Source organism: Leptopilina heterotoma, unplaced genomic scaffold, assembly GCF_015476425.1.
Source record: "Leptopilina heterotoma isolate Lh14 unplaced genomic scaffold, ASM1547642v1 Lhet_42, whole genome shotgun sequence".
NCBI lineage: Eukaryota > Metazoa > Arthropoda > Insecta > Hymenoptera > Figitidae > Leptopilina > Leptopilina heterotoma.
The window spans coordinates 1,925,145-1,950,000 of record NW_025111078.1 but is presented as its reverse complement, the minus strand read 5'-3'; the positions used below and the strand labels follow the sequence as shown (position 1 = coordinate 1,950,000).

The window sequence follows — 24,856 nt, the reverse complement described above, 5'->3', positions numbered from 1 at the left end:
TTCAAATCTTCTACTTGTCACACATAAATGTGACTTTAGAATTTTTACTGTTTTGGTTTTGTGTTTGAAAAATATTACGCTCGAAATTCCGTGCGGAAATATTTTTTATATTTATGTTTTTATTTTTGTTTATGTGTAATTGTACTTTATAATGATTATTAGAGAAGAAAAAAATACAATTTAAAAATTATTTTTTTTAAAGGATACGTGGAAGAAACTTGGAATGTGTGATGTGTGCCCCCTACCCCTTCAAGCTTCGTTTTTTATTATTATTTATAAAGAAAAAAGAAACGGTTGAAAATGACGGAAATCATTGAAGTGACAATTTTGCACTCGGGACTTTTTATAAGTATCGAGGAGAGGGAGAAGAAAAGTGAAAAGAAGGAGAAGTTTGGAGGAATAATAGTGCTTCAAGTAAGTGGTAAGTTTTTATTTCATTCAATAATTTTAGTTTATTATTTTTCTTTATGATAATCGAATTTTTCTGATGCAATGATTCGGTATTTACAAAATGATTTAACAATTGAAAAATGTGCTATTTATTTTTTTATTTTGAGAATAAAGTTCCTAAGGCTAATATGAGCCTTTTAAGGAACAACTACATAGAATTTATTTTTGATTTAATTTAAAATGGCTGACCTGATAAGTAGGATGAATTTAAAAGAAATCTAGAGTTTTAAATTTTTTGTTCGTTGGTTTCAAAATTTTTTATCATGATTTTGACACCATATTAGTAATTAGCGACATCGAAAACTCCCGAGTAGGTAATTTCAAGAAATTTCGATTGCTTTTTTAAAAAACAGTCAGCCATATTGGATTTCGAAAATCTGACATCAGAATCGTAATCAGCGACCCCGAAAACCCCCAAGTAACTAATTTCTTGTGAATTCGTTCAATATTTTAAAATTCATCCGCCATATTGGATCCTCCATTTTGAATTTTTAAAAACTAATGCCCGAATCGTAATCAGTAACCCCGAATAGAAACAATAGGAATAATGAATATAATAATATAAATAAATATAACATTAAGGTTAATTAATCTGTGGAAATTTATTAAATTTTTTTGAAAATAATTGAATTCCTAAAAAGCATTTTATTATTTGTGACAATACTTCAATTCTTGCGAACGATTTTATTAGAATTTTATTAAATAATTGAATTCCCAAGAAGAAATTTATTATGTACTTTTAAAAATAATTGAATTCTTATGGCGAATTTTATAAAAATCCATTTAAATAATTGAATTTCTGTGGAAATTTTTTATTTATGAAAATAATTGAATTTTGGATGAATTTTATTAATTTTTCATAAATAATTGAATTATTTTGCGAAATTTTGTGAAAATAGTAGATATTGAAAATAATTGAATTTCGAATATTTTTTTGAGATTTATAGAATCATTTTAAAGAATTTGATTATAATTTTTGAGAATAGTTTTTTGATTTCTAGTACATATTACACCGCCGTAGGTGTACGGAACCCTAAAAATAAAAAATTATTAAGAATTATCAAAAATTCGAATAACCGCGAATTTCTTAAAATTTAATATTTTTTCTTCTGTTTTATAACATTTAGATTCATTATTTTTGTGCTTTTGGAAAATACTTTACTTATTTAATAGTCTCGACTCTTTGGTAAAAAATCTAAAATTATTGAAAATTATAAAAAATTCAAAAATCCGAATTTCTTAAAATTCATCATTTTTTTCTCTCTTTTATGGCATTTAGCTTCATTATTTTTGTGCTTTTGGAAAATACTTTACTTATTAAATAGTCTCGACTCTTTGGTAAAAAATCTAAAATTATCGAAAATTATAAAAAATTCAAAAATCCGAATTTCTTAAAATTCAACATTTTTTCTCCTTTTTTATTGCATTTGGCTTCATTATTTTTGTGCTTTTGGAAAATACTTTACTTATTAAATAGTCTCGACTCTTTGGTAAAAAATCTAAAATTATTGAAAATTATAAAAAATTCAAAAATCCGAATTTCTTAAAATTCAACATTTTTTCTCCTTTTTTATTGCATTTAGCTTTATTATTTTTGTGCTTTTGAAAAATACTTTACTTATTTAATAGTCTCGACTCTTTGGTAAAAAATCTAAAATTATCGAAAATTATAAAAAATTCAAAATTCCGAATTTCTTAAAATTCAACATTTTTTCTCCTTTTTTATTGCATTTGGCTTCATTATTTTTGTTCTTTTGGAAAATACTTTACTTATTTAATAGTCTCGACTCTTTGGTAAAAAATCTAAAATTATAGAAAATTATCAAAAATTCAAAAATCCGAATTTCTTAAAATTTAACATTTTTTCTCCTTTTTTATTGCATTTGGCTTTATTATTTTTGTGCTTCTGGAAAATACTTTACTTTTTAAATTGTCTCGACTCTATGGTAAAAAATCTAAAATTATCAAAAATTATCAAAAATTCAAAAATCCGATTTTCTTAAAATTCAACATTTTTTCTTCTCTTTTATGGCATTTAGCTTCATTATTTTTGTGCTTTTGGAAAATACTTTACTTATTAAATAGTCTCGACTCTTTGGTAAAAAATCTAAAATTATCGAAAATTATAAAAAATTCAAAAATCCGAATTTCTTAAAATTCAACATTTTTTCTCCTTTTTTATTGCATTTGGCTTCATTATTTTTGTGCTTTTGGAAAATACTTTACTTATTTAATAGTCTCGAATCTTTGGTAAAAAATCTGAAATTATCGAAAATTATCAAAAATTCAAAAATCCGAATTTTTTAAAATTCAACATTTTTTCCTCTCTTTTATGGGATTTAGGTTTGTTATTTTTGTGCTTTTGGAAAATACTTTACTTATTTAATAATCTTGACTCTTTGGTAAAAAAATCTAAAATTATCGAAAATTATAAAAAATTCAAAAATCCGAATTTCTTAAAATTCAACATTTTTTCCTCTCTTTTATGGAATTTAGGTTTGTTATTTTTGTGCTTTTGGAAAATACTTTACTTATTTAATAGTCTCGACTCTTTGGTAAAAAATCTGACATTATCGAAAATTATCAAAAATTCAAAAATCCGAATTTTTTAAAATTCAACATTTTTTCCTCTCTTTTATAGGATTTAGGTTTGTTATTTTTGTGCTTTTGGAAAATACTTTACTTATTAAATAGTCTCGAATCTTTGGTAAAAAATCTAAAATTATTGAAAATTATAAAAAATTCAAAAATCCGAATTTCTTAAAATTCAACATTTTTTCTCCTTTTTTATTGCATTTGGCTTCATTATTTTTGTGCTTTTGGAAAATACTTTACTTATTTAATAGTCTCGACTCTTTGGTAAAAAATCTGACATTATCGAAAATTATCAAAAATTCAAAAATCCGAATTTTTTAAAATTCAACATTTTTTCCTCTCTTTTATAGGATTTAGGTTTGTTATTTTTGTGCTTTTAGAAAATACTTTACTTATTTAATAATCTTGACTCTTTGGTAAAAAATCTAAAATTATTGAAAATTATAAAAAATTCAAAAATCCGAATTTCTTAAAATTCAACATTTTTTCTCCTTTTTTATTGCATTTAGCTTTATTATTTTTGTGCTTTTGAAAAATACTTTACTTATTTAATAGTCTCGACTCTTTGGTAAAAAATCTAAAATTATCGAAAATTATAAAAAATTCAAAATTCCGAATTTCTTAAAATTCAACATTTTTTCTCCTTTTTTATTGCATTTGGCTTCATTATTTTTGTTCTTTTGGAAAATACTTTACTTATTTAATAGTCTCGACTCTTTGGTAAAAAATCTAAAATTATAGAAAATTATCAAAAATTCAAAAATCCGAATTTCTTAAAATTTAACATTTTTTCTCCTTTTTTATTGCATTTGGCTTTATTATTTTTGTGCTTCTGGAAAATACTTTACTTTTTAAATTGTCTCGACTCTATGGTAAAAAATCTAAAATTATCAAAAATTATCAAAAATTCAAAAATCCGATTTTCTTAAAATTCAACATTTTTTCTTCTCTTTTATGGCATTTAGCTTCATTATTTTTGTGCTTTTGGAAAATACTTTACTTATTAAATAGTCTCGACTCTTTGGTAAAAAATCTAAAATTATCGAAAATTATAAAAAATTCAAAAATCCGAATTTCTTAAAATTCAACATTTTTTCTCCTTTTTTATTGCATTTGGCTTCATTATTTTTGTGCTTTTGGAAAATACTTTACTTATTTAATAGTCTCGAATCTTTGGTAAAAAATCTGAAATTATCGAAAATTATCAAAAATTCAAAAATCCGAATTTTTTAAAATTCAACATTTTTTCCTCTCTTTTATGGGATTTAGGTTTGTTATTTTTGTGCTTTTGGAAAATACTTTACTTATTTAATAATCTTGACTCTTTGGTAAAAAAATCTAAAATTATCGAAAATTATAAAAAATTCAAAAATCCGAATTTCTTAAAATTCAACATTTTTTCCTCTCTTTTATGGAATTTAGGTTTGTTATTTTTGTGCTTTTGGAAAATACTTTACTTATTTAATAGTCTCGACTCTTTGGTAAAAAATCTGACATTATCGAAAATTATCAAAAATTCAAAAATCCGAATTTTTTAAAATTCAACATTTTTTCCTCTCTTTTATAGGATTTAGGTTTGTTATTTTTGTGCTTTTGGAAAATACTTTACTTATTAAATAGTCTCGAATCTTTGGTAAAAAATCTAAAATTATTGAAAATTATAAAAAATTCAAAAATCCGAATTTCTTAAAATTCAACATTTTTTCTCCTTTTTTATTGCATTTGGCTTCATTATTTTTGTGCTTTTGGAAAATACTTTACTTATTTAATAGTCTCGACTCTTTGGTAAAAAATCTGACATTATCGAAAATTATCAAAAATTCAAAAATCCGAATTTTTTAAAATTCAACATTTTTTCCTCTCTTTTATAGGATTTAGGTTTGTTATTTTTGTGCTTTTAGAAAATACTTTACTTATTTAATAATCTTGACTCTTTGGTAAAAAATCTAAAATTATTGAAAATTATAAAAAATTCAAAAATCCGAATTTCTTAAAATTCAACATTTTTTCTCCTTTTTTATTGCATTTAGCTTTATTATTTTTGTGCTTTTGAAAAATACTTTACTTATTTAATAGTCTCGACTCTTTGGTAAAAAATCTAAAATTATCGAAAATTATAAAAAATTCAAAATTCCGAATTTCTTAAAATTCAACATTTTTTCTCCTTTTTTATTGCATTTGGCTTCATTATTTTTGTTCTTTTGGAAAATACTTTACTTATTTAATAGTCTCGACTCTTTGGTAAAAAATCTAAAATTATAGAAAATTATCAAAAATTCAAAAATCCGAATTTCTTAAAATTTAACATTTTTTCTCCTTTTTTATTGCATTTGGCTTTATTATTTTTGTGCTTCTGGAAAATACTTTACTTTTTAAATTGTCTCGACTCTATGGTAAAAAATCTAAAATTATCAAAAATTATCAAAAATTCAAAAATCCGATTTTTTTAAAATTCAACATTTTTTCTTCTCTTTTATGGCATTTAGCTTCATTATTTTTGTGCTTTTGGAAAATACTTTACTTATTAAATAGTCTCGACTCTTTGGTAAAAAATCTAAAATTATCGAAAATTATAAAAAATTCAAAAATCCGAATTTCTTAAAATTCAACATTTTTTCTCCTTTTTTATTGCATTTGGCTTCATTATTTTTGTGCTTTTGGAAAATACTTTACTTATTTAATAGTCTCGAATCTTTGGTAAAAAATCTGAAATTATCGAAAATTATCAAAAATTCAAAAATCCGAATTTTTTAAAATTCAACATTTTTTCCTCTCTTTTATGGGATTTAGATTCATTATTTTTGTGCTTTTGGAAAATACTTTACTTATTTAATAGTCTCGACTCTTTGGTAAAAAATCTAAAATTATTGAAAATTATAAAAAATTCAAAAATCCGAATTTCTTAAAATTCATCATTTTTTTCTCTCTTTTATGGCATTTAGCTTCATTATTTTTGTGCTTTTGGAAAATACTTTACTTATTAAATAGTCTCGACTCTTTGGTAAAAAATCTAAAATTATCGAAAATTATAAAAAATTCAAAAATCCGAATTTCTTAAAATTCAACATTTTTTCTCCTTTTTTATTGCATTTGGCTTCATTATTTTTGTGCTTTTGGAAAATACTTTACTTATTAAATAGTCTCGACTCTTTGGTAAAAAATCTAAAATTATTGAAAATTATAAAAAATTCAAAAATCCGAATTTCTTAAAATTCAACATTTTTTCTCCTTTTTTATTGCATTTGGCTTCATTATTTTTGTGCTTTTGGAAAATACTTTACTTATTTAATAGTCTCGAATCTTTGGTAAAAAATCTGAAATTATCGAAAATTATCAAAAATTCAAAAATCCGAATTTTTTAAAATTCAACATTTTTTCCTCTCTTTTATGGGATTTAGGTTTGTTATTTTTGTGCTTTTGGAAAATACTTTACTTATTTAATAATCTCGACTCTTTGGTAAAAAAATCTAAAATTATCGAAAATTATAAAAAATTCAAAAATCCGAATTTCTTAAAATTCAACATTTTTTCCTCTCTTTTATGGAATTTAGGTTTGTTATTTTTGTGCTTTTAGAAAATACTTTACTTATTTAATAGTCTCGACTCTTTGGTAAAAAATCTGACATTATCGAAAATTATCAAAAATTCAAAAATCCGAATTTTTTAAAATTCAACATTTTTTTCCTCTCTTTTATAGGATTTAGGTTTGTTATTTTTGTGCTTTTAGAAAATACTTTACTTATTTAATAATCTTGACTCTTTGGTAAAAAATCTAAAATTATTGAAAATTATAAAAAATTCAAAAATCCGAATTTCTTAAAATTCAACATTTTTTCTCCTTTTTTATTGCATTTAGCTTTATTATTTTTGTGCTTTTGAAAAATACTTTACTTATTTAATAGTCTCGACTCTTTGGTAAAAAATCTAAAATTATCGAAAATTATAAAAAATTCAAAATTCCGAATTTCTTAAAATTCAACATTTTTTCTCCTTTTTTATTGCATTTGGCTTCATTATTTTTGTTCTTTTGGAAAATACTTTACTTATTTAATAGTCTCGACTCTTTGGTAAAAAATCTAAAATTATAGAAAATTATCAAAAATTCAAAAATCCGAATTTCTTAAAATTTAACATTTTTTCTCCTTTTTTATTGCATTTGGCTTTATTATTTTTGTGCTTCTGGAAAATACTTTACTTTTTAAATTGTCTCGACTCTATGGTAAAAAATCTAAAATTATCAAAAATTATCAAAAATTCAAAAATCCGATTTTCTTAAAATTCAACATTTTTTCTTCTCTTTTATAGGATTTAGGTTTGTTATTTTTGTGCTTTTAGAAAATACTTTACTTATTTAATAATCTTGACTCTTTGGTAAAAAATCTAAAATTATTGAAAATTATAAAAAATTCAAAAATCCGAATTTCTTAAAATTCAACATTTTTTCTCCTTTTTTATTGCATTTAGCTTTATTATTTTTGTGCTTTTGAAAAATACTTTACTTATTTAATAGTCTCGACTCTTTGGTAAAAAATCTAAAATTATCGAAAATTATAAAAAATTCAAAATTCCGAATTTCTTAAAATTCAACATTTTTTCTCCTTTTTTATTGCATTTGGCTTCATTATTTTTGTTCTTTTGGAAAATACTTTACTTATTTAATAGTCTCGACTCTTTGGTAAAAAATCTAAAATTATAGAAAATTATCAAAAATTCAAAAATCCGAATTTCTTAAAATTTAACATTTTTTCTCCTTTTTTATTGCATTTGGCTTTATTATTTTTGTGCTTCTGGAAAATACTTTACTTTTTAAATTGTCTCGACTCTATGGTAAAAAATCTAAAATTATCAAAAATTATCAAAAATTCAAAAATCCGATTTTCTTAAAATTCAACATTTTTTCTTCTCTTTTATGGCATTTAGCTTCATTATTTTTGTGCTTTTGGAAAATACTTTACTTATTAAATAGTCTCGACTCTTTGGTAAAAAATCTAAAATTATCGAAAATTATAAAAAATTCAAAAATCCGAATTTCTTAAAATTCAACATTTTTTCTCCTTTTTTATTGCATTTGGCTTCATTATTTTTGTGCTTTTGGAAAATACTTTACTTATTTAATAGTCTCGAATCTTTGGTAAAAAATCTGAAATTATCGAAAATTATCAAAAATTCAAAAATCCGAATTTTTTAAAATTCAACATTTTTTCCTCTCTTTTATGGGATTTAGGTTTGTTATTTTTGTGCTTTTGGAAAATACTTTACTTATTTAATAATCTTGACTCTTTGGTAAAAAAATCTAAAATTATCGAAAATTATAAAAAATTCAAAAATCCGAATTTCTTAAAATTCAACATTTTTTCCTCTCTTTTATGGAATTTAGGTTTGTTATTTTTGTGCTTTTGGAAAATACTTTACTTATTTAATAGTCTCGACTCTTTGGTAAAAAATCTGACATTATCGAAAATTATCAAAAATTCAAAAATCCGAATTTTTTAAAATTCAACATTTTTTCCTCTCTTTTATAGGATTTAGGTTTGTTATTTTTGTGCTTTTGGAAAATACTTTACTTATTAAATAGTCTCGAATCTTTGGTAAAAAATCTAAAATTATTGAAAATTATAAAAAATTCAAAAATCCGAATTTCTTAAAATTCAACATTTTTTCTCCTTTTTTATTGCATTTGGCTTCATTATTTTTGTGCTTTTGGAAAATACTTTACTTATTTAATAGTCTCGACTCTTTGGTAAAAAATCTGACATTATCGAAAATTATCAAAAATTGAAAAATCCGAATTTTTTAAAATTCAACATTTTTTCCTCTCTTTTATAGGATTTAGGTTTGTTATTTTTGTGCTTTTAGAAAATACTTTACTTATTTAATAATCTTGACTCTTTGGTAAAAAATCTAAAATTATTGAAAATTATAAAAAATTCAAAAATCCGAATTTCTTAAAATTCAACATTTTTTCTCCTTTTTTATTGCATTTAGCTTTATTATTTTTGTGCTTTTGAAAAATACTTTACTTATTTAATAGTCTCGACTCTTTGGTAAAAAATCTAAAATTATCGAAAATTATAAAAAATTCAAAATTCCGAATTTCTTAAAATTCAACATTTTTTCTCCTTTTTTATTGCATTTGGCTTCATTATTTTTGTTCTTTTGGAAAATACTTTACTTATTTAATAGTCTCGACTCTTTGGTAAAAAATCTAAAATTATAGAAAATTATCAAAAATTCAAAAATCCGAATTTCTTAAAATTTAACATTTTTTCTCCTTTTTTATTGCATTTGGCTTTATTATTTTTGTGCTTCTGGAAAATACTTTACTTTTTAAATTGTCTCGACTCTATGGTAAAAAATCTAAAATTATCAAAAATTATCAAAAATTCAAAAATCCGATTTTCTTAAAATTCAACATTTTTTCTTCTCTTTTATGGCATTTAGCTTCATTATTTTTGTGCTTTTGGAAAATACTTTACTTATTAAATAGTCTCGACTCTTTGGTAAAAAATCTAAAATTATCGAAAATTATAAAAAATTCAAAAATCCGAATTTCTTAAAATTCAACATTTTTTCTCCTTTTTTATTGCATTTGGCTTCATTATTTTTGTGCTTTTGGAAAATACTTTACTTATTTAATAGTCTCGAATCTTTGGTAAAAAATCTGAAATTATCGAAAATTATCAAAAATTCAAAAATCCGAATTTTTTAAAATTCAACATTTTTTCCTCTCTTTTATAGGATTTAGGTTTGTTATTTTTGTGCTTTTGGAAAATACTTTACTTATTAAATAGTCTCGACTCTTTGGTAAAAAATCTAAAATTATTGAAAATTATAAAAAATTCAAAAATCCGAATTTCTTAAAATTCAACATTTTTTCTCCTTTTTTATTGCATTTGGCTTCATTATTTTTGTGCTTTTGGAAAATACTTTACTTATTTAATAGTCTCGAATCTTTGGTAAAAAATCTGAAATTATCGAAAATTATCAAAAATTCAAAAATCCGAATTTTTTAAAATTCAACATTTTTTCCTCTCTTTTATGGGATTTAGGTTTGTTATTTTTGTGCTTTTGGAAAATACTTTACTTATTTAATAATCTCGACTCTTTGGTAAAAAAATCTAAAATTATCGAAAATTATAAAAAATTCAAAAATCCGAATTTCTTAAAATTCAACATTTTTTCCTCTCTTTTATGGAATTTAGGTTTGTTATTTTTGTGCTTTTGGAAAATACTTTACTTATTTAATAGTCTCGACTCTTTGGTAAAAAATCTGACATTATCGAAAATTATCAAAAATTCAAAAATCCGAATTTTTTAAAATTCAACATTTTTTCCTCTCTTTTATAGGATTTAGGTTTGTTATTTTTGTGCTTTTAGAAAATACTTTACTTATTTAATAATCTTGACTCTTTGGTAAAAAATCTAAAATTATTGAAAATTATAAAAAATTCAAAAATCCGAATTTCTTAAAATTCAACATTTTTTCTCCTTTTTTATTGCATTTAGCTTCATTATTTTTGTGCTTTTGAAAAATACTTTACTTATTTAATAGTCTCGACTCTTTGGTAAAAAATCTAAAATTATCGAAAATTATAAAAAATTCAAAATTCCGAATTTCTTAAAATTCAACATTTTTTCTCCTTTTTTATTGCATTTGGCTTCATTATTTTTGTTCTTTTGGAAAATACTTTACTTATTTAATAGTCTCGACTCTTTGGTAAAAAATCTAAAATTATAGAAAATTATCAAAAATTCAAAAATCCGAATTTCTTAAAATTCAACATTTTTTCTCCTTTTTTATTGCATTTGGCTTTATTATTTTTGTGCTTTTGGAAAATACTTTACTTTTTAAATTGTCTCGACTCTATGGTAAAAAATCTAAAATTATCAAAAATTATCAAAAATTCAAAAATCCGATTTTCTTAAAATTCAACATTTTTTCTTCTCTTTTATCGGATTTAGCTTTATTATTTTTGTGCTTTTGGAAAATACTTTACATACTTAATAGTCTCGACTCTTTGGTAAAACATCTAAAATTATAGAAAATTATCAAAAATTCAAAAATCCGAATTTCTTAAAATTCAAAATTTTTTCCTCTCTTTTATGGGATTTAGGTTTGTTATTTTTGTGCTTTTGGAAAATACTTTACTTATTTAATAATCTCGACTCTTTGGTAAAAAATCTAAAATTATCGAAAATTATCAAAAATTCAAAAATCCGAATTTCTTAAAATTCAACTTTTTTTCCTCTTTTTTATCGCTTTTGGCTTCATTATTTTTGTGCTTTTGGAAAATACTTTACTTATTTAATAGTCTCGACTCTTTGGTAAAAAATCTAAAATTATCGAAAATTATCAAAAATTCAAAAATCCGAATTTTTTAAAATTGAACATTTTTTCTCCTTTTTTATTGCATTTGGCTTCATTATTTTTGTGCTTTTCGAAAATAAAAAAAACAGAAGAGTCTCAGCAATAGGGTTCCGCCCATACACCGTAGGTGTACGGAACCCTAAAAAGTACCCAAATAGTGGAATAATGTGAAAAAGTCGTAAATAGTATGTTTTTGTAGATGAGTGTGAAGCTTGCATATGATAAAAATGCCGCAATATACAAAAATTGTTTCTTTTTTTTATTTAAAATTTGAAAGAAGACTTTGAAAAAAAAACCGTTTAGAATAAAAGTTGTTTTCCATCCGGAATACTCCTTTTCCCCCAATATGTTAAAGGATACTAAACCTAATTTAATGCTTCATAATGTCTTACGAAAATTTCTATGTGCTTCATGGTAAAAGACATTTTACTCTCACAAGAAGTTTACACGCCGTTAACATTTTCAATTTCCTCTTCGTGACACGTTTTCGAATGAACGTGACCGAATGTGTGATCGCCTTTTGCTTCTGACAGATCCTTTGTTCGCAATCTTCCTGTACTTGAGCAGTAATAATACAGAGACTTAAAGTGCGAAATAAACTTTTTATATTCTCTCTCTCTCCCTCCCTCCCTTTCTCTTTATTATGTTAAATGTTACATTAATCGTCACTTTACACTTTAGTAATCATCAGGAAAGAAATATAATTTTAAATATCTACCTTTAACTTAATAATTCCATATGAATTAATTTTCACGCGATTTTTCGATTATTGGAAATTTTTACTATTAATCTTTTAATTAATCTTCTAATTATAGTATATAATTGTCAAGCTCTGTAAGTTTGAAATTTTATTTAAAAAAAAGCAATTCCAACCCCCGATAGCTATTAATAATTTCGCGCACTTTTTCCGCACTCGTGCAAATTGATAATGTCACAAATAATGATAATAGATGCCTGGATTTAATTTTTGCGAATTATGAATGTATATTAGTGTACGTATCGTATCATTTCAGGGGGTTATTTATCATCCGGTTTTATCCATTTCTCTTTTGATTCCTAGGATTTAGAATCACAATTATTGATCTTATAATTTTATGACTAACAAAATCTTCATATATTAATATTAAATACCTATATTCTTTATTTATATATATATTTATATCATTAACTTTTATTATTCACGCACTTTACTTAATCATGAAATTAGAAATATTCATTTTCATCGCAATTTCTTGAAGAAAAAATTGCGATTTTTTGAAAACAAAATCTTACACTTTTCTGTTGACTCATCAACATTAAATAATTTTTTTCTGTCTTCTGAAAAGAAATTTCTATCTATTCATTCACTCTGGAACCAAAAACTAATTAAAAAATTTAATTCTCTACACAATCCTAAAGAATAGAGAATTTTATTTCAATTTTTTAGTAGTAGCAGGTCCACCTGAACGCTATCAGACAATCAAAATTTTGTAAAAAGTATATGAAAAATTTCTTTCTTTCAAATTCAATAATTGAGTATGAAGTCTGTATATTAAATTCTTATATGAAAAGAGTAGATATGCAAATTATGTAAAGGAAGACATTCTTGTTACTTATTTTGGAAAGAGGATACTAGCTCATCAGTTATTAATCATTTTATAAATTTATATATTTTAATTTTTTTAAAATTATATTTATTTCATACCAATTCCACACAAAATTAGAGTGCGGGATCCAAGGTATCTGTAAGCAGATTTCCCAAAAGTAATTATGTTAATTAAGTTTCCATAACAAAATGATATGAATTATTTTATATAATTTTATAAAACGAAATACAAGTTGCTGGGTGAAATGCTCCAATTGCATGATACTGGAAAAAGTGTATACAAATAAATAATTAGAAACAATTATTTTTCCATAAAAATGGAAATTTTTAAATAATGAGACATTTCGAGAATCACGCGGTTTAATTGGATTTTTTTTCGAAAAACTCATGACATAGTTACAAAGTGCATCTACATTTAACTTGGAAATGTCGATGAAGGCACTAATTAAATGCTCTTTCGTAATTTATTACTTTAAATCTGTTAGTCTATAGTATATATTGTTAGTACTATAGATATACATTAAACGTGGACTGTGATTAAAGCTCGGTTTGTCCAGTTTACCATGCAGACGGAGACTCGGATGCCACTATTCGTGTGCATAATGGTCCTGACAGCACTTGCAAATGAAAATAGTTTTGCCAGAAATGGGGCGCTGTTCCAAATCAATTTCTCTATCTCACTTCCACTTTTAATGTTGTTTTCATCACTTTTCTCTTGGTGGGGTGTGTAAATATTCATATTTAAATTACTATAAAGCTTTTTTTCTTCCAATAATAACAAAAATTAATATAACATTGTATACATTTTTTTTTCTAAAAGGATGCAATTTTTGATCGAATTTTATTTGAGAAAAAAAGATTATTTTACTACGTGTGACAAATTTTAAAATTATTTTTGGAAAATTTGAATTTCGGTGGAAAAATAATATTCATGATTAAATATTTATATTGCTTCTGTTAAAGTTAAAATATTGACAATGTAGGATAAACATGTGACGTATGTTATATATATCTATTATTTACTTAATATATGCGTCATATGTTACAGTATGTTATGTAAAAATTGTTCAACATGTATTTCGACATATATTAAATAATAGAGAGAAAGATAAGGATTAATTAATTTTATTTGAAATTATTTCTGAGAATGCAGAAAACGATTTTTTTTGTATATATCAGAAAAAAGATAAGAACAAGAGAATAGGTAGACAAACTAGAAACTGTATTTTCGTCGACACTCACGTGCTGATGCTGTGATTCACGTAATCAAAAACTGCGAGAACATATTTCAACTTGAACGCATATGTATTCGAAAGTGTTACAAAGCAAGCTGAATAATGATAGAAATATCAAAACACGACAGAAATAGAGGGATGGAAAATATATAAGCAGTCTAGAAATAGATTTTCAATTTAAAAAATAAGTTACCATCGAATAGAGTAGACAATTATTTGACAGTATCAACTTTTACAATAAGTTTTCGTTGTATAAAAGATTCGGAAAGTAAAATGTAGTGTCTGAACACCTGCAGTCGGTGTTGGGGGCAAACAAGAAAAGTTGAACTTTTTGTATTCAAGTGTTATTTTGTTTCGTAAAAATCCATATAGTCTCTTTTTATATATTTAAACTGAAATTACATACTGAAATTACATTATTAACGATTTGAACCGAAAATTATTTAGAACATAATATTTTATATTCAATGTTTACAGTTTAACTTTCTTGAATTGATAACAAATTATTTTTATAACTGAATAGAGTACTTGCACTGTGATGGAAAAATGTTCATTCACTTTCATTTTTGGCACTTATGCTGTAGTTCTAGATATAGATTCCTGCACCGACATTTACCGACACTTTTTTAGCCCAGACTCGACTAAGTGGTTTGAGTCTGAGCTAAGAAATGTCGGTAAATGTCGATGCAGGAATCTACATCTAGAAATTTTTCTGCATATCTACTGAATAATTAATAAATCGTTTTTTATCAAACAATTAGGATAGCCGCTAATCGGATAAATATTTTTAATTTTTTATACATGCAAATTGAAAATAAAATCGTAATTACTCCGAATAGCGAGTTTCAGGCACTTTTATTTATTTAAATTTCACTATAATTCTGGAAGTATTAAATCGAGAAATAAATCAATTATTTAATTAACAAATAATCACTTAAAATAGAAATTAAATTATATATATATATAATGAAATTTATCATATTGCAGAATAGTTTGGATTATATACCAATTTGGTAAATTCAACATTCATCCATGGAATTTAATTACTCTCGATAGTGACTATTACATTGGGATGTTTTAATGTATATAGATATTTCCCTTGTCATGATATACATACAAAATATTTCATGCGTCATTATAAAGTGACGATTGTTACAGTTAAATATTTGTGATGTGAATTTAAAATTTTCCTTTCGGCTAAATACTCTTGTTTAAATGTTACATATTATATAGTGAATGTTTGAATGTGTGCGAGTGCTTACACATATGAGGAACCCCGAACTTTGTCAGCGCTTAATACTATTCATATTCCCTGCACGACTTAATCGATAAATTATCGAGAGATTCATGGTACGCTTCGAATAACTTTAAATTCACCAATTTTGCCTATCGGGCCGAACTTAGCCAATGAAATGAATATTATGTAAAAACTGTTTTTGTGAAAGGGTGATCAATTTTTCTTTTATTGCTCATTAGCAAGTATAAAATTTTGATTTAAAAATCAAATAAATTTGAATGAATTTTTAGTTTTTTATTTTATAAAAATTATCGATGATGGTTAAATTTTTCCAAGGGTCTTCTTTTTTAGTTTTCATCACTTTGTCGTTGCAGTTAAATTAAAGGTGCTTTTGTAATCGTTAATCCTCTGCCTAGTATGACCGTTATCGTCTAAAATCGTCTATTTGGTGTACATCTGAACTAAATAGTCGATAAACTTGAAAATTTATTGGATGTGGACATATGTAGTTTTCTGAAGTACAGGGAGAGTTCTAGATTCCTGCACCGACATTTACCGACACTAGTCCAGACTCAAACCACATAGTCGAGACTTAGTCCATCTTACGGTTTCAGTCTGAGCTGAAAAGTGTCGGTAAATGTCGTTGCAGGAATCTTTAAATAGTAGACCTGAAAGTAACGTCTTTTAAAGAATTTTTTAAAGAAGAAATATGTTAGACTTTCGGTCTTTTAGAATATTTTTGTATTTATTTCAAGTATTCTTAAAATTTTTTTTTTTTACAAGAAATATTAAAATGCAGGAAATCGCAAAAAACGTTTTAGTAAATAAAATATTTACGATTTAGATGAGGAACTTTATGTGAATTTACATGTGTTTATGCGTTCTATGAAATTTATGGGACATTCGAGAAATTTTATGCATATTAACGTATGTCAATGAATTCCATGAGATTTATGAGTCAAGTATTCAGGGAAATTAAAATTTTAATAACTAAACAAATTAATTGTTTTTTTGTTTCCTTTTTTTTGTTGGTATAAAAATTATTTGAAGATAAATGATAAAATTTAAAAATGAATAAATATTACAGTTTATTTTCACATGGGCTTTAAATAATTAAAGTGATAAATAGAGTGGCAATTTTTAAATATTCATTTTATTAATATTTACTGAATTTATAAGGCAAATTTATTCATTTAATGTACATTTCAATGGATATAGGTGAGCTTTATAAATCTATATATAAAGCTTCATTTTTGTTTAAATTTTCAATTAAACATATACTATGATTCAATAAATTTAATTAATTACAATTTGAAATTTTTTTATTAATTTTGTAAACAAATTATTATTAATTTTAATTGGATGGTAAAATGTCGAATACTTTGAAATAAATATAATAAAATAAGTTAAAATTTCGACATTTCAAAATTATTGATCTAACGAAAATGAGAAAGTAAAAAGTAAAAAAAAATCATTGTAAATAAAAGTTTGTGCAGCATTTTTTACATTAATTAATTAACGTAAATGATTCTAATTAAAGAGTTTTTAAAAGTCATATATAGAATTTTAAAAGCGCATAAAAAATTGGTTTGAAATATCACTTTGTTTTCTCTCTGATTTTTATTTAAAAAATATATATCAAAACCATATGTGCTTGCGTTTTATTCATAAAAATAATTTTTTCCTTTTTATTTACTCTACATAATTTATAAATTTTTTTTAATTGTATTATTGTACTGTGAAATAATTTTGTCAAAATGAAAGTCGTAATTTTTTAATTCTATTGTATTCTTGAAATTAATAATTCATAGAGAAAAATATAATTTTTTCTTCTTTTTTAAAAATTAATAAATTTCCTAATTGCTAAATGGGTTTGTGAGTTCTTCTACAGAGGAATATAATGCAATTACATTTCATGGTTGCTAGACATTTCCTTTTCTCAAACAGAAATACGATGATGATGAACAGACTGTTTCTTACCTTTTCGTTAAATTTTTTTCTTTCCACCCCCTCGAGCTGGAATTATAGAGTGCAAAAAAAGAGAAGGTGTTGGCTAATAAAATAATGATTCTCTCGTACTACACCCTTAGGAAACTAATTAATTGCTCCCTTTCAAGTTTTATTAAAAACTCTTCTTTTCAATTTCTTTAAGAATGGAAAAAAGTTTTTTTTAAACGTATTCGTTTTAGTATTTTTTTTATTTGAAATATTCTTTATTTGAAGTATTCTATTATTAGAATTCATTTTATCGGATAGATCTAAAAAATATGCAATTTTTTGTATTGATTGTTTTGGATATTAATATATTAGGTCGAGATATAGATAAATAATAAAGTGTTTGAATGCATGTGTTTTCGACAGGGGGGAAATAAAAGTATAATTGATAGCTTGGCCAACTTTTTTTTTATTCAGTTCATTAGTAATACTCGCTGTGACTCTGCAGATTCCATGGCATTTCTCGGTTGAAGTGTAGATAAAATAAAAACCGGGACATGCAGCTCGTCTGGAATTCCAGCTGAAATTCCTCTCCCCTAGGAACTTCAGTATTGTGTGATTGAAAGCCAGACGAAATACGTGATAGGTATTGGTATGATGTAATTAAAAGGAATGAATTAATACTTATCATCAAAAATCCCCTTCGATATTTAAGCCGTGATCGTGCCTTTATAATTAATTTTCAGAATATAGACAATTGAGAATAACTTGAAATTTGATGACAACAATTATATAGTTATTAGGAATTTATATTTATAAGGTAGGGATAAAATTCATTGTTAGGTTTAAAATTTATCCTTACAGTGGTATTGTTTCTTGCTTTGGGTTTTAGTTTTTTGGGAGTGGCTATCGATATTTTTTGTGCTTAGGGAGTTTTGGGAGATCTGCTTAGATACCTTGGATTCCGTACTCTAAGATTATGTGGGGTTGGTATAAAATAAAAAAGTAAAAATTATTAATTGGTATTTTTGGACTTTATAGAGAGACAGGAGTCCGCGAAAAGTTTGTAGACAGTCTGTAGAATTTTTTATTTAGGTCATCAATAATTTTTAAATAATTCGATTGCGTAAATTACAAATTCTTTTTATGTTTAAAGTATCAGCGTCCTCTTGTCTGCAGAAAAATTTATGTAAAAATTACATACAATTTGCCTTCTTTTAAGAAACTTTGGTTATAATCTCAAACTGTCAAATTTAAGTAAAAATTACATAAACTTCGTCATTTTTCAATAAACTTTGGTCATAATCTCAAACTGTCAAATTGAAGTGAAATGTTACGCCTTCTTTTAAGAAACTTTGGTTATAATTTCAAACTGTCAAATTTAAGTAAAAATCAAGTACATGAATAATTTGCCTTCTTTTAAGAAACTTTGGTTATAATCTCAAACTGTCAAATTTAAGTAAAAATTACATAAACTTCGCCATTTTTTAATAAACTTTGGTCATAATCTCAAACTGTAAAATTGAAGTGAAATGTTACGCCTTCTTTTAAGAAACTTTGGTTATAATTTCAAACTGTCAAATTTAAGTAAAAATCAGGCACATGAATAATTCGCCTTCTTTTAAGAAACTTTGGTTATAATCTCAAACTGTCAAATTTAAGTAAAAATTACATAAAATTAGCCTTCTTTTAAGAAATTTTGGTTATAATCTCAAACTGTCAAATTTAGTAAAAATTGCATCTAATTCGCCTTCTTTTAAGAAACTTTGGTTATAATCTCAAATTGTCAAATTTAAGTAAAAATTACATAAAATTTCTAAAATTGATTATATATAAATTGAGCTTGACTCAGAGAGATCGTTAACTTTAATTTTTAATTCTTATTCTTATTATCATGGTTTTGGATTGGACAATGATTCCTTCCCTTCATTCATAACAATTATTTAATATCTTTTGGAAATTATCGAATTATTTCCAGTACATTTAATTGACTTTCATTTCCCTTTTCAGACGTGACTTTTATTGATAAAAGTTTCCGATGTCGGAAGAGAATTGTTGTTTATTTTGTACATAATAATATACAGTTCGAAAAATTAAGAACTTTTGTAAAATGCATTTTATACATTCCGGTAATTTTTCCGGTTTGCATAAAAATTAAATTGCTGTTCGCAAACATGTGGGCTATTTTATATTACAGTCTTGCAGGCAAGGAAGCGGAAAATGCGAAAATAGGACAAGTAGATGTTGAAACGAAAACACTCGGGTAATTAATTTTAGATTCGTTAAAGAAGCAGGAAACTTAAAAAGACAATACATTATGGTTTTTTTTCTCAAAAAGTTAGAAAATTTATTACTTTTTATGATTTTTTTCGGTAGAAACAATATAGCGGATTTGTAGATTATTTGTGATGTGTGCTGGGGAAAATTGTTCTAATTAAGTTTCGTGACCAAAGATTATTATATATGATGGAAAGGGAGAGAGAGAGGGAGAAATATGTGGATCACAAACCACTATGTCTTTTCTGAATTTACCGATTCAATTGAATTTCACGCTTAGGCGCATAGTGTCGACTATTGTGCTCATCTCATGACCTAAATAATTATTCCCTTCTGCCGAAATGAACACGAATAGTTTCTATCGCAGTCACCTGAATTTGAACTAAATACCCATTCTACTTTCTATTGTTTAATCAAGTAAAGGATTTTATACGTAAATTTACTTTCAAGTTTCAGATGTACTGTTTGTACTTTCCTTGAACGAAAATGCAGCATTGGAATTAAGACCTAAGTCTTTTACAAAGTTATTTTCATGACTGATTTCTTTAACATGTTATTTTTGACTCAAGACATTTTTGTACGCAGATTGAGACCACGTTCAACTTCGATAAAAAAGAAATTTGTAATTGACACAATCGCATTATGTACGAATCAAATTAACTGAAGAACAAAAATTAGTAACAGTTTAGATAGATTTCTGATTATGGTGTTATAATTAATTGTAAAGTAGTTCAGCTTTATTTGTTTACTTTTAGAACAGCAGTTTTTGTTTCTTGAAACAATGAAATGGATGATGAACGTCTAAATAATAATTAAATGTTGCCAATTACTTGATACCTCAAATTAAAGCAAAGATGTCAAATTAGTTGAAAGTTTAAATTGTGTGGCTAAAGTTTTCTTGTAGCAAATGTTATACATATCAATTAATTTCAAACTTATTGACAGTTGAGAATGAAGGGCAAATAATGTGGAACTAACGTTGGAGTGATGCTTTCTAAACGTTGGATGAATTGAAGTTTGATATTAATTGGACCAAATAGTCTCTTATTAACGATATATAAACAAAAGACAAGGAGTGTTGTACTATCTCAAAGTTCCAAATTAAAAAATCCGTAAATATAAAAATAGAATTCGGAAAAAATCTTTTTTAATTTCATTGTTCTGTGTTTTATTAATGGCTGTTTCAGTTCGTTCCAATTTAGGTCAGAATTGAGTATAGGGCAAGGAGTTCTCCTCTTTATATAAATAAAATTCCATATAAGTATTTGACGTTATACGAGAAATTCATTCATAGTGGGCAAAAATGCCTGAAGGGATGGTTCCTATGTCACCCCTCATTTAGGACGTCATTTTTCAAAACCCACACTATTTTTGGAATTTATTCCAGCTCGACGTGCAGAGCATTGAGTTTCTTTTTTTTTCATTTTCCATGTTCGTCTCACCCCTGTGAGCGCAGACAGTTTGCGAAAAAGTTCAAGGAGCTTTTCGTCTGCTGTATAAGCGTCCTTTTGGTGTAAAAAGAGAATTTTTGTGTATGTTGACGAGTTGGGTGCAATGCGACGAAAATGACTTTTCTTAAATTTCACAATTTTCCACACAAAATGACAATATTTTTTAGAATATAAAAAGAATGTAAACAAGAAGAGAGAGAGAGAGAGAAAAGAATATAAAAAAATATCATGTAATTTTGTAAATTTATTCTGTTCGTAAGTTATTATATTCGGTAATAATAATTTTTTGGTTTTAATGTTGCTTATTCAAATTGTAATTCATTAAAACCATGTATATTTTGTCGCCTTGTACAATACGCGGCACTTGTTCTGAACTAATAAATGGCTCCGAGTGAATTGCGGTGGCATTGCTCGACACGAATAACAATGGTTAACATTGCCAGAGTTCTACTTTCATTGAAAAGAGTAAAAAGGCGTGAAAAGACGAGTAATGGATATTTAATTGATCATTTAATATTGTAAATTTTAATTACTCCATATAAATCCAGAGAATTTATGATAACAAGTTCGGTATAAATTTTACTTTTAGTTTGAAAAGAAAAATTTCAGTTAAGGGTTATCCAGTGTTTGGTGCATTAACGAATTGTTAATTTTGCTTATACTTTGTAATTTATTAGTGTTTAATTATGCATAAGGACTTTTGGAAACTATGGTTATAATCTCAAACTGTCAAATTTTAGTAAAAATTACAAGAAATTCGCCTTCTTTTAAGAAACTATGGTTATAATCTCAAACTGTCAAAGAGGAAAAAATACATCAAATTCGCTTTCTTTTAAGAAACTGTGGTTATAATCTCAAACTGTCAAAAAGTAAAAATTACTTAAAATTCGCCTTCTTTTAAGAAACTTTGGTTATAATTTCAAACTGTCAAATTTAAGGAAAAAGTACATAAAATTTGCCTTCTTTTAAGAAACTTTGGTTATAATCTCAAACTGTCAAATTTAAGTAAAAATTACATAAACTTCGCCATTTTTTAATAAACTTTGGTCATAATCTCAAACTGTCAAATTGAAGTGAAATGTTACGCCTTCTTTTAAGAAACTTTGGTTATAATTTCAAACTGTCAAATTTAAGTAAAAATCAGGTACATGAATAATTCGCCTTCTTTTAAGAAACTTTGGTTATAATCTCAAACTGTCAAATTTAAGTAAAAATTATATAAAATTCGCCTTCTTTTAAGAAACTTTGGTTATAATCTCAAGCCTTTTTTTAAGTTGGATTTAAAATTTTTAAAAGAATTATTTTTTCTTCAGAAATAAATCTTAGTAGAAAAAACCTTATTCTGCTTTTTTCTACGAAAAAAATTCTTGAATTTAGAATTCTCGAGAGGAAAATAACGATGTAGACTTGTCAAGAGAAGTGCGTCGATCTTATCTCGAGAAAATATAGTTGGGATTACTAATTAAAACGTGTACATGGAGAGTTGGTGTGAAAGGCTTTGTGCTATTGATTCATCGCCAAAAGCATTGTTTTCACAAGAGTCATGCTTTCCTGGCCCTTTCTCATTGAATCACACCCTTCATCTCTCGAGCTCAAATTAACAAGGAGTCGTACTGATCTTTCTACGAGGGGTCAGCATTTCCATATTTAAAAAAAAAGAAAGAAAAGAAGACTAGGATTAGAATATAAAAATACAACCGTTGATATAAATATAAAATCTTTTATTTCAATTTTTTAAAATTCTATTATTTTATAAATTAAAAAAAAATTGATTAAAAGTATAAATAATTAAAAAAAAGTTAGTTTAAAAATTAAAAAGCCTTTTTTATGATCCATTAGTTTGTGATCGACATGAAGGTGTTTGGATTTGTGTTTGACAACAGCGACAAATCCAGAGATAACGCTGTTCGTTGAGTGCAACTCTAACGATAGATGGAAAGCCTGGTATAAAATTGTATAAAAGCACCCATTTCAGTACACTATTCATGAACAAAATGAAAGAGATGACAATGTTAAAGAGCTTAAAAACCATATTTTTGTTTGTTTGTACAAAAAAAACAATGTGTAACAGATTTTTCAAATTGTAGCAAATAGAGAAGAATGTTTCGTCAAATAGAATTTTAGTTAAAGCGTTACAAACATTTATATACTAAAAAAACAATTTTCCATGGGAAAAATTTTGTTGAAGTTTTAAATATTTCCGCAATTCCATTCAAAATCAGATGGTATAACGTCTTTTGTTAGATTTTTAAATTCGTTCAATGGACATAGTTGAGGGCAATTTGGAATTTGTAGTTCTATTAGTTTCTCGGTTACGCCTAAATAATACAGGATCTAAAAAAGTAGAAAAAGGGATGAATTATGAATTAAATGTCAGATTTTAAAAATTGAAAATGGTGGATCCAATATGGTGGAGAAATTGCAAATAGTTGGAAATAGTCTCACCTTTACATAATAGGTTTCATTAATTAGATGTAATTCCACAAATACAGCTGATGAAAATTCAGGTGCATGTAGATGATAAACATTCAGGGAATTTAAAACAGCAGCGACGGCAAGATCATGTGTACTGTAAAGCATTAGTTTACGATTTTTGGCCATTGTACCATTTCTTACAGCATCCATGTCTTCTATAAATTTTCTGACAAGCATACCTAAAAAACAGATTTTATTCTTTTAGTTTCTGGTTTAATTTTGAATCTTTGTGGGTAAAATATATATACCTCCGTTAAGCCTTTTAAGATCCACATTGTAACTCATAATTTTGTAATAGGCAATTACTGCATTGAGCATTTCACCATTTGGATAAAAATTCCTTGTCCATTCGGGTAATTCTAAATTCATATGTCTCTCAATGTCTAGAGTACCCGAAATTAGCGCCACATCTAGTAATGATTTAATTTCCTTTCCCGTCATTTCGGAAAGTTGTTTTCTAAATTCATCAAATTTTGCAATGTATCTCTTAACTTCTGTCGTGTTTAATACTTCATAGTATTTCTCAGCAAATCTGAAAATCATTTTGGGAAAATTTTTTAACTATTAAGTTTAATTTAAAAACATTTCCTTTTTTTTAATTTGGTAGAGAAAAAAATGTTTGCTTACAATTTGCATAGTGTTGGATACAGTAACGTGTCGTTGAGCAATGGCCGATAGGTTGATTCGATAACAGTGTTTGGATATAAAGCGTTTAATAGAAAATTTAATGATTCTTTTGTACGATTAAAATCTGTACTTTGCGCTTGAATTGAACCTGGTACATAGACGGTATCTAAAAATTCACTGTACCTTTCGCGCAGAATTTGTCCTAATTTATAAGCCCTCATTTCACCACTCTTTAAAGAATATCATTAAATTAATGATTTGTTTTTTTTTAACTATGATAGATGGTTTACTTTTTCAAAACTTTTTAAAAGTAGAAAAAATTAATAATTGGAAACTTACTTTTGTCAATAGACCGTAACCGGGAGGATCGTATGTTCCGTTTTTATTGGGGTCATTCGGATACATTTCATATTGAGGAATTGGCGTTCTATCACCGTGACGAAAAACCTAAAGTTTATAGGAAATTAAAAGGGTGTTTAATTTTTAAAATTACCTTGAAATTAATTTTTAGATTGAAATTTTTATGAATTTAAATGGAAAGTTTAATAAGTATAAAGATAATTAATTAATAATTCAAATTTGTGATAATTCTTCTATTAGTTGACAAAATAAAATAAATAA

General features: G+C 25.3%; 2 protein-coding genes across 2 annotated transcripts in view; one reads left to right on the top strand and one right to left on the bottom strand.

Annotated features, from left to right (window-relative positions):
* The first annotated feature begins 148 nt into the window (after positions 1-148).
* The window catches only part of LOC122506435 (lachesin-like), a 333,080-nt gene continuing 308,372 nt past the window's right edge, over positions 149-24,856 (top strand). Inside the window, exon 1 of the mRNA XM_043618603.1 lies at positions 149-421. The gene's annotated coding sequence lies outside the window, so the exon portion shown is untranslated. The remainder of the gene's footprint in view (positions 422-24,856) is intronic.
* On the bottom strand, positions 23,324-24,640 carry LOC122506529 (venom acid phosphatase Acph-1-like). Its single transcript, XM_043618764.1, has 5 exons — positions 24,575-24,640; positions 24,236-24,465; positions 23,857-24,140; positions 23,579-23,787; positions 23,324-23,467 (listed from the first exon to the last, which is right to left on the bottom strand). The coding sequence occupies exons 1-5, from the start codon at positions 24,638-24,640 to the stop codon at positions 23,324-23,326; spliced, it is 933 nt and encodes a 310-aa protein (XP_043474699.1).